The 9,759-nt window shown below is 34.5% G+C and overlaps 2 protein-coding genes across 4 annotated transcripts in view; one reads left to right on the top strand and one right to left on the bottom strand.

Annotated features, from left to right (window-relative positions):
* LOC107608450 (uncharacterized protein At1g04910-like) overlaps nucleotides 1-1,402 on the top strand; it is a 4,453-nt gene extending 3,051 nt beyond the window's left edge. The window contains exons 10-12 of the mRNA XM_016310240.2: nucleotides 81-265; nucleotides 379-474; nucleotides 1,034-1,402. Coding sequence (XP_016165726.1) covers nucleotides 81-265; nucleotides 379-474; nucleotides 1,034-1,187 — 435 coding nt within the window. The 3' untranslated portion in view covers nucleotides 1,188-1,402. The remainder of the gene's footprint in view (nucleotides 1-80; nucleotides 266-378; nucleotides 475-1,033) is intronic.
* On the bottom strand, nucleotides 2,227-5,707 carry LOC107606166 (serine--tRNA ligase, chloroplastic/mitochondrial). 3 transcript variants are annotated; one of them, XM_016308167.2, is made up of 9 exons: nucleotides 5,313-5,707; nucleotides 5,020-5,113; nucleotides 4,797-4,945; nucleotides 4,618-4,710; nucleotides 4,027-4,206; nucleotides 3,474-3,640; nucleotides 3,239-3,373; nucleotides 3,054-3,147; nucleotides 2,227-2,796 (listed from the first exon to the last, which is right to left on the bottom strand). In XM_016308167.2, the coding sequence occupies exons 1-9, from the start codon at nucleotides 5,637-5,639 to the stop codon at nucleotides 2,524-2,526; spliced, it is 1,512 nt and encodes a 503-aa protein (XP_016163653.1). In that variant the 5' UTR covers nucleotides 5,640-5,707; the 3' UTR covers nucleotides 2,227-2,523. The 3 variants fall into 3 exon arrangements, with proteins under 3 accessions (XP_016163653.1, XP_016163654.1, XP_020962130.1); XM_016308168.2 differs by having other exon boundaries at nucleotides 5,020-5,177; nucleotides 5,313-5,454; XM_021106471.1 differs by having other exon boundaries at nucleotides 5,020-5,195; nucleotides 5,313-5,448.

The following is a 9,759-nucleotide window of genomic DNA, read 5'->3' as shown; positions in this document are numbered from 1 at the left end:
TTTTATCATAAGTTTTTTTTTTTTTTTTTTTTATATAATTAAAAGGAATACAATACATTATTATCATGCTCTGATTTCAGGAAAAGCTTGCTTCTGTTGAGGAGCTTGAACCCTTTTCCATCCATGCATCTCAAATGGCTGCTCTTGACTATATTGTATCGGTCGAAAGTGATGTTTTTGTACACTCTTACCCGGGAAACATGGCCAGGGCTGTCGAAGGTCATCGTCGATTTCTCGGCCGTGGAAGGTCAATTTCTCCAGATAGGTAAGGTTGTCTCTTCATTAGCAGATCATGTTTTGCATTTTTGCAATTGATGTTACCCTATCTAGTTCATCCATGACAATTCTCTTCTGATTATGATCACTGCTTTTAATCAGGAAAGCCCTTGTTCGTCTCTTTGATAAACTAGCTAATGGAAAAATGACTGAGGGGATAAATCTATCAAATAAAATTATTGATCTTCATCAAAAAAGGTATAAGCATTCATACATACTTAAAGTAATCTTATGTATAGTTCTTTTGGTTGTTAGATAAGTTCCTAGTATGATTTTTCTGTTTTAGTACTTATCATTGTAAAATCTACTCTTCTATTTCCCCCACTTTTTATTGCCATACATTGTTGTTGTCCATAGGTAATACTTGAATTTAATCCCATCTGCTTAAGCTTAGCATCTATTGAGTTAATCCGTTTGTGACTAAGACAAAAACTAGTAGATCTCAAGACTCATTGGTAAGAAGTCTCCAACTTGGGGTTAGGTGGGAATATTAGCAGCTTGTCATGTATGTTGTCTAGCATCTAGAGAATTGTCTTTTTTTTTCTTTTTTCCAGCACATGATATTTGGTTTTTTCGGCTTTTTCGGCAAGTTATGTTAGGTGTATTTGTTTTACATTGAATTCAATCGATCCAATGATAAATGAGTCATGACACTGTTTCACATACATTTCTCTCTCAAGTTATGATTATGATTATGACATGCTGATCAAGGGAATAACCTTTTGTTTGCTTGTTTGATTGATATGGTGTTGGACAGGCAAGGCTTGTTAAGGAAGAGGAAAGGGCCCATTTCAGGAACAAAAGGGTTGGACAGGTTTCGATCTGAAGAAGCATTTTATTCGAATCCTTTACCTGATTGTATATGTCAAACACCAACACCAACTGCAAATGCTTCTCACGTTGTTAGGTAGATCTAGATAGATACATACATGATACATTGTCCTTCTACCATGTTTTAGGCGTGTGGTGGCAGAGTGAGTGTATATAATCCTTATCATTAAGGAGGAAAGATGGAAAGGGAAAGAAAATTTTGAAAAAAAAAAAAAGTAGAGCCAGGTGGAAGTTTTTTTAGAATACAAAATTTAGGACGTTCTAGAATATATTGATGGTGGCATTCATTTATTCATTGATTTGTTAAGTTAAACAAATAATTTTCGATGAGAAAGATCCTTCATTCATAATTTACATCTACATTATGCATAATGCCGCACTCTCTTTATGATTATGAAACATGTTTTATTCTACCCGTGTCATATGTTTATTGCTCTTTTCGGTAGTTCCTTAATTCTTACCCTTGGAACTGTTGGTGGTGCAAGTGCCACGCGGCTAATGAATCCACCTTTTTTCTGTGCTTGATCCTCATTCGTTGGTTCGAAAGAAATTCGATAGTTTCGTCAAAGTCTAATGGTTCCTTTTGTGGAGGAACTGTGTCTAGGGATAGAAGTAAATTAAGTTGGTTTAAATTCGATTTGTTAATAGCTTTATAATCGAGTCTGAATTTGAGTTAAATTTGAGTCTAAATATTTTATATAATACGATTTCTATTTTTTTGAATTTATTTTTTTTATATAGTATTATGTTTAATAGAAGTGTCTTTATAGATATATTTTCTGGATGTGTCTCTTTATATATGTATTTAAAATATATTAATTATTAGACACATCTATAAACACACTTCCATGAAACACAATTATAAATAAGAGTTTGCAGAAGTTGGCAGATAATATGTTGGTATCCTATACTTTTTCTTTTTTTTAAGTTTAATAGTAAGTTAATTTTCAGAGAGTATTCTTCTACTCCTTCCTTTCTATATTACTTATTAATATATGCATGATTTTTGCCTGCTCCTTTCCAATTCTTCAGGATCCTCTGTCCAAAGGCTATAATGTAAATGATCCAACCTTCTGAAAACACTTCTTAACCTCAACTCTTCAAGACCAAAACAAAAAGAAAAAAACCCTGAACTCTTTAAATTAAATAGAAAAAGGGGGTTAGATCAATGCATCAGGACTATTGTTGTCATTGATAATTTTTTAGTATGCAATATTGTGTTGAAATATATGTGCCTACACTAAACAAAAACTTATATTTCACAGATATATCACTAAGTTTCATACGTATCAGGAACCAACCACTTAATTTTTGCCAACTTCCATAGATAAAGTTGATTGAACTCATCTACCACCACAATCTAAAGCCGCAACAGCAAAAGTCCTTCAAATGATGCGAAGGCTCCGATCCCTTGTATCACAATTTTCTAGAGATAACACTGCGCCCACCCATGAAGGGCCTCAAAGGCTCAGGGATATGGATGGATCCATCTTCTTGCTGGTAATTCTCAAGCAAGCATATTATCATCCGTGGTACTGCGCAAGCTGTTGCATTTAGCGTGTGAACAAACTGTGGTGGAGCCAGATTGCTTTTAGACTTTTTTGGGCTTGCAACCGGTGCTTCGGACGGGCGATACCGGATTCCCAACCTACGACTCTGATAGTCTGTGCAATTTGATGCACTTGAAATCTGTCATAATATCATACAGGAGGTGTAAAAAAAGAAGGCTCAACAGATTACATCAAAAGAAACACAATGTATATCTGCTTCACTACATCATTAACATTTTCTTCACCAAAACAAGCAGTTCCCTTAGTGCAACCAACCATTGCGGCTATTTAGATAATTTTCCAATATGAAAATTGGAAAAGCAGTAACCTTAGACCAAAGAGGCAAAAAAGATTACGCAGCATGAGCCTATCAGATAGAAGATATATTTGCAGTACCTCACCAAACCGTTCTAAGCCAGGCATCCATGCCTCCACATCAAATTTACGGTAAGCAGGTGCACCTAAATCTTCGGAAGCCATATCTAAAGTTCTGCAGAAACACAGAATCATACCAAATATAGTAATCAAATCATGGTTAAAATTTAAAAAGGATGTACTTCGGCATAAGTGGTAACCCTTACTTAAAATGTAACCCAAGGGATGAGAACATGTCTTCTTCAATTTTAATAAGCTCTTCATGATAATGTTCACTCTCTTCTGGGCGGCAGAAAATAAACATTTCAACCTTGCTGAACTGGTGAACTCGATAAAGACCCCTGCTCAGTTTTAATTATAACTAGAAATTTTAGAATAAAAAGTTACTAATAATCTTTAAATTGCCTCGCTACACCCAATCAGCTCTACAATCAAAATTACCTTGTTGCACTGCCAGCGGCACCAGCCTCAGTACGGAAGCAATGAGAAAATGCTACATATTTCAGGGGTAACAAAGTTTCAGCAAGTATAGAATCCATATGAAGACCCCCAACAGGTATCTCTGCAGTGCCGATGAGGCATTGGTCACTATCTTCTATGGAATAAACCTGTATAATTTTGGCATGAAAATGAAACATCAAAAGAAGCTATGAACCTCAACCAGAAGAATATAAACATGAAAAATAGACTCTTGGGGGAAAACTCAATGGTCATTTTAAGTCTTTGCTGCATAACAAGGTTGGACCTGATTGTGATTATCATTATTACGCCAACCAAGTTATAAGTCCCATGCTTAACAAAATACAAGATAAAGATGAAATGACTAAATTAAACATGTTTTCTGAGAGCCTATAAACTGTCTGACTCTGTCAAATTGGTTGTCATTGCCATGACACATTTGTCATCAGCTGTTTTTCTTATGTCCATTCTCGTGAACTCAAACAATGCAACTATAAGAAAGAAGCAGACTTCTGTGAAGTAGACACTAACAAACCTGTGTATTTTTTCCACGAGGTTGGAAGCCACATTTTTCAACAACAGAGGACCGTACAAGTTCAGGCGTTGTTAATGGAGTAAAGCCTTTCTTCATCACTTCTGAGAGTGTCCAATTCACAAGGGCCATCTCTAACAAAACTGCATCATTTTTCAAGTAGTAGAACTTTGACCCACTGACCTGTGAAACAGCATATTAGATGCATCTCACATACAACTGAAGTCAGAATATATTTGTTTCTTGTTTTTCCAAGACCCAAACTTCCATGTCAATGCGAAGTTTACAATAGAAGATAAGAAATAAACTATCATAGAGGAGCACTTGAAATGAGGTCTTCTAACAATCACATAGAATAACTAGTATGGAAAAAACTAAGGTGGTCTTCTAAAATCATATATGGAATCACCTCTGGTTACTTTCCCATGAGATAATATGTAGCCTCAAAGGCATGCCTGCATTTCCTAGAAAAACAAGTGTACTAAGGTCCAAGTAAATAGATTCCAACACCTAATCGTGTCCGCTATGTAAGGTTTCACCTTCACCTGTTGCAAATAATAGCTAACGAAATGCCTTATGTTAACCAAGGCATACCTCTGCAGCTGTGTCGAAATCGAAAAGGCAAAGTTCCTTTCCTAGTTCAAGATGATCCTTGACAGGGAAACTAAATTCTGGAGCACTGCCAACCTAAGAAGTAAGATGATCCATTAACATTTTGAGAAAAATTGATCCACTAACAAGCTAAGTTTTTAGGAACTGTAGTAACCAAATACCAGCTTCCTTGTCATAGAACTATCCTCTCCACCTATTGGAACATTTGGATGAGTCATGTTTGGTATACGCTGCGCTTCGAGTTGAAGTTTGTCATTAAGCTTGAGCAGGTCTTCTTCCAAAGCAATGAGTCCTTCCTTCAAATTCTTTCCTGCATGCAAAATGCGAGTGTCTTAAGGAATTGACCTAAAAGGCAGAGCAAAGGTAGTTGGGTGCCAAGAGCACCTTCCTCAATTAGTCTTTGACGCTCAGATTGTTCCATTTTCCCTTTCATCTTGTTTGCTACCGCATTTCTTTCTCCGCGCACTCTCTCAACTTCCTGCTTTCTGGAAACCAATTAGCTGAGCAATTGGGAACATAAAGTCCTTTTTTCTTCCCCCTTCCTATGTATTTGCATTAATCTAATTAGATGACACTATAACATGATTAAGCATGGTAAATCTTGGAAATAACAGGCATTTCAAAACACATGAATTTGGGGAAATTATTATAATGGAGAATGAAGAAATAAGAGTGACCTTCTGAAGATTAAAGAAGTGGTCATAGAGTTGAAGGACAAGTTCCAAATCAGCATCGGAGTTACGGTTGCGAATGTTGGCAGCAACAGCTTCCTTGTTATCCTTTATCCACTTGAAGTCTATTGCGGCCTTCCAGTGAGACCTCGCACCTTGGTCCTCGGCCTTGGTGGTTGATGGTGAAGTGGCGGGAGATGTTTGGAGTGCAGCGGAGAGAGGCTTGATGGTGCGGCAAAATGGAAGGTTCTGGAAGGAAGAAGAGTAAGAAGGGAAAGCGAGTTTGAGGCATGAGAGTGAGATGGTTGTCCCGTTCAAACAACTCATCTTCATCGAGTCTTGTGTCTGGGTCAGAAGCTCCCACCCAATTTTATCCAACCAAAAATGTTAGTTGTTTGTCGCACTGATAACAAGGAAAAAGATGTGAGAAGAATTGTAAATAATAAGTTAATTATCATTAAATTTATAATTTTTATTATATGTAATTTTTTATTATTTTAATTTGAGAGTAACTAAATTGTTATTTGTTTTTATTTTATTAACTTTCTTATTTCAGAAGAACTTGATTTTTATAATAAATTTTGTCGTTAGCCTAACTGTCGTCGGGTAAAAAATTTTGATAGGAAATAAAATGAGTGATATACTTTAACATGGTAATTTTTGGTGTTTTTTAAAATTGTGGGAGTACACAAATTGGACCCTCCGATTTGTGTTTAAAAAGTTAAAAAAATTCAGAGTACACAAATCGGAGGGTCCGAATTGTGTTAAAAAATTTTGAAAAAATTCAGAGTACACAAATCGGACCATGCGAGTTGTTTGATTTTAAAATTTTGCTTAATAAATCGCATGGTCCGACTTGTGGTTAGGCAAATATGAATTTCGGAAGCTAGAAAACGGACCCTCCGAGTTGTTTATTGTTATCAATTTTTTTATGAAAGGAAGAACTCACATGGTCCGAGTTCTATTCACTGACACCACATGACTGTGAAGTACCTGTATTCCCCACATCTGAGTCCAACACCATTTTTTCTTCCATATTCAAATTAAAAAGTGACCTCGTCTCCATTCTTAGCTGGTTAAATTTAAAAAAAAACAAAAATAAAACATATAGTCAACACTTATATCAGGTGTAAAATATAATGATTTGTATATGTATATTTGATTATTTTGTTCTGTTAATCAATTATTGGCCAAAGGTCATTAGTCTTTTGAAATTTCTGTGGGAAATCCTAAAAGAATTTACTAATATCAAAACTCATAAATAATTAAGTGTATTTGGAAATAAATTAATGAAGCTCATTTTTATTAATTGAAAAATGTTAGAGGACTAACAGAAGTTATTTTTTGCCAATAGATTATTAGAACCGAAACAGTTAATGAATCAATCCAGATGATTAGTTTAATGATTTAATAGTCTAATCAAAATCGAATCATAGTTGAACCGATTTAATTAAATATAAAATAAAAATATTAAAAATTCAATATAAAATTTCAAAATGCATAATGCATCTTTAAAATAAAAATTTTTTAATTAGTTTCTAATCAACAAACCAACAACTAAGAAATTATCTCATAATCAGAACAATATTACAAAATTAATTAAGAAAGTTAACAACAATTAACAATAATTGAAGTAGAGCAAAAACAACAATCAACCCCTGGTTTTTTTCGATAGTTACATATAGTGATATAAATGCATGTATTTTGAAAAACTCTCTTCATTGTTCCAGTAACAAAAAAGCTTAAGGTGGTTAGAGTCTAGAATTGAACAACTATATCTCAGGCTTGAGGTGTTAGACAACCCAATAAAAAAAGTGAGATTGCAGAAATAAAAACACTTCTATTCTGATCTATCACAAGCATAAATATCTTCATCAAAGCACACGCACATTCAATTATATAAAATATATCTTCTATTACAGGACCCGTAGATTTAATAAACAAAAGATATATTCTGATGTAGCAATTCAAAAATGGAATAAACATTTAGAAGGATAATATAAATATTAGCCTTTAACAAATATGAAAGAGCAAAAGCTAACTTCTAACACGTAATATTCCATTATCGTTGTTTACAAAGTCAAAATGTTGGAGCCCTAAAATGAAAGATTTGTTGTGCTTCAGAAAAAAAAAGGAATACAAATAAAATTTTATCTCAGTGAATCACAAATTCAACAAAGTTAAAAAGCAACAATCTTAATAATTGTGTATCATTTAAGTATCAAGAAAAGTTCAATAGAATCATTCAATTTAATCATTATTTCAGAAAATCAGTAATTCAGAACAAGCAAAAATTAACAAAATTAGTATTAACTATTATTAACTCAGCAATTCAGAATCAGACAATCAGTAAATCCAGTATTATTAACAAAGTCAGTAAATCCAGTATTATTAACAAAGTCAGCAACTCAGTATTATTAACAAAAGTACAAAACAAGTAAAAAAATTTTCAAGCAGCAGTGCTTACCGGCGGCGAGGGAGAAAGGGAAGTAACGACGACGGAAGAATGGGAACTGACGGCGACGGAGGAACCGAAGTGAGCTCGGACAGAGAGCGAGAGAGAGCGAGAAGAGGGGATGACCGACCAACCCTTGGCGATAGCACCCTCTACCGGAGAAGAAGAGTTCGGCGATGACTTTGAAGAGGGATGGTGGCTGCGGGCTGCGATCGAACTTCGAAGGAGGTTCGAGGACTAGCCGACTAGGGTTCTTTGATCTTCATTCTTCGGAGGAGGTAAATACCAAATCGGTACTCGAAAAATTCTGACGCTGATAAAATGGTACCTGATCTTTGTTATTGACAAAATGATCCCTGAAAGATTTCAAAATTTGACGAAAATGACCAACCTTCAATTAAGTTACCTTGAGTTAAGGTTTAAAGGTGACGTGTCAATTAACAATTTTCATAATTACAAAATTTACAAATTTTAATTTTTATCATTTTAAAAATACCCCAATTTTGATTTTTAAAAAATCCTAATTCCCTTCCTCTGAAACTCTCATCTCTTCTTCTCAATCATCATCATTTTTAAAAAATTCTAATATCTTTTTTTCTTCTCTTTTTTTACTGGAGAGACATCAAGTAAGACAGCTAAGAAGGATACATCAAATATTTTAGACAAGATGCTTATGAAAATTGAGAGTGCAGGCAAGTTGACAATGAAAATCTGATTTCTTTTGGGGTGGATCAAGAGATTGAAAGTGAGTTGAACTACGCTATCAAGACATCAATTTTTTTGGATGATAATGATAATGAAAATGCGAACATTCTGAGTGAAGAATTGATGGGATTTTGTTAGTTTTGCTGCTACTATTTTTGCTAAAAATATCTTACTGAATATATGTAAAATTGTCTTGATTGACAAAGAATAAGAAGAAGTGTTAAAGTGTTGGGGCTGAGTCTGAGAGAGATGCCACTTCTTGGACGGCGTTATCTTCAGCCTTGGAAGTGGCGAATCCGTTGCTGTTGCTGTCGTTTCTATAACCACCCATCATGAGCTCAACAACCATAGTAGCATCACAACCACTGGGTCAAGAAAAAAAAAGAGAAATGAAAAAGAGGTTGAGTCTTGAGAAGAAGGGGTTGAGTCTCAGATAAGCATCTTTGGTTAGAAGAGAGAGAAGAAGGAGGAAGGAGGAGGGCGGCGCTGTTGTAGTAAGGCAGAGTCGGAGGTTGGTCGGAGGAAGAAGGAGGAGGAAGGTAGAGGCGGTGATGAACGAAAATGAAGAGGAGTTTATTAGGGAAGAAGAAGAAAATTTGAGGAGGATGCTGAGGAAGAGACGAGGGTTTCAGAAGAAAGGGATTAGGGTTTTAAAAAATTGAAATTGGGGTGTTTTTAAAATTATAAAATTTAAAAGTGGTAAATTTTATAATTATGAAAATTGTTAACTGACACGTCATCCTTAAATCTTAACTCCAGGTAACTCAATTGAAAGTTGGTCACTTCTATCAAATTTTAAAATCTTTTGGGGATCATTTTGTCAAAAATAAAAGATTAGGTATCATTTTGTCGACGTCAGAATCTTTCGGGTACTAATTTGGTATTTACCTCTTCTTCGGAGAGAAAGAGGGGTGTGGGATGGGTACTGGGCATTTCTGTTTTTTTTTTTTTCTTAATTCAAAACGATGCTATTTTGAGGGTATACCACCGAACCAATAACCTAAAAAATACCCGGTCAATTCTGACTATTAACTATTGGTTCATCTGGTTCTTAGACCGATTTTTTTGCTAAGTGATTTTCATCATAGTTGTTAAAATCGAACCGATAATTAACCCGATCAAGCTACTGGGTTATCGGGTCACTGATTCAACCGTTGGGTTACAGATTGAACCAATTGATCCGGTAATAATTAAATAATTATATAAAAAATTAATTTATTTTTATAATAATTTTTTTATATTAAATTAACTTATTTTAAGATTTTAATAATTTATTAATTAATTATATTAATA

This window comes from Arachis ipaensis, chromosome B07 (assembly GCF_000816755.2).
Source record: "Arachis ipaensis cultivar K30076 chromosome B07, Araip1.1, whole genome shotgun sequence".
Lineage (NCBI taxonomy): Eukaryota > Viridiplantae > Streptophyta > Magnoliopsida > Fabales > Fabaceae > Arachis > Arachis ipaensis.
Note: the sequence above shows the minus strand (reverse complement) of the source record. Positions and strands in the feature narration are given on the sequence as shown.

Excerpts from the sequence above, each read along its gene's own strand:
- LOC107606166 (XM_016308167.2), bottom strand. The coding sequence starts at position 5,639 with ATGAAGATGAGTTGTTTGAACGGGACAACCATCTCACTCTCATGCCTC. Across the intron at positions 3,641-4,026 it reads CTCGTGGAAAAAATACACAG|GTTTATTCCATAGAAGATAG; the intron begins GTTTGTTAGTGT and ends AAAATTATACAG. Across the intron at positions 2,797-3,053 it reads GCTTAGAACGGTTTGGTGAG|ATTTCAAGTGCATCAAATTG; the intron begins GTACTGCAAATA and ends ATATTATGACAG.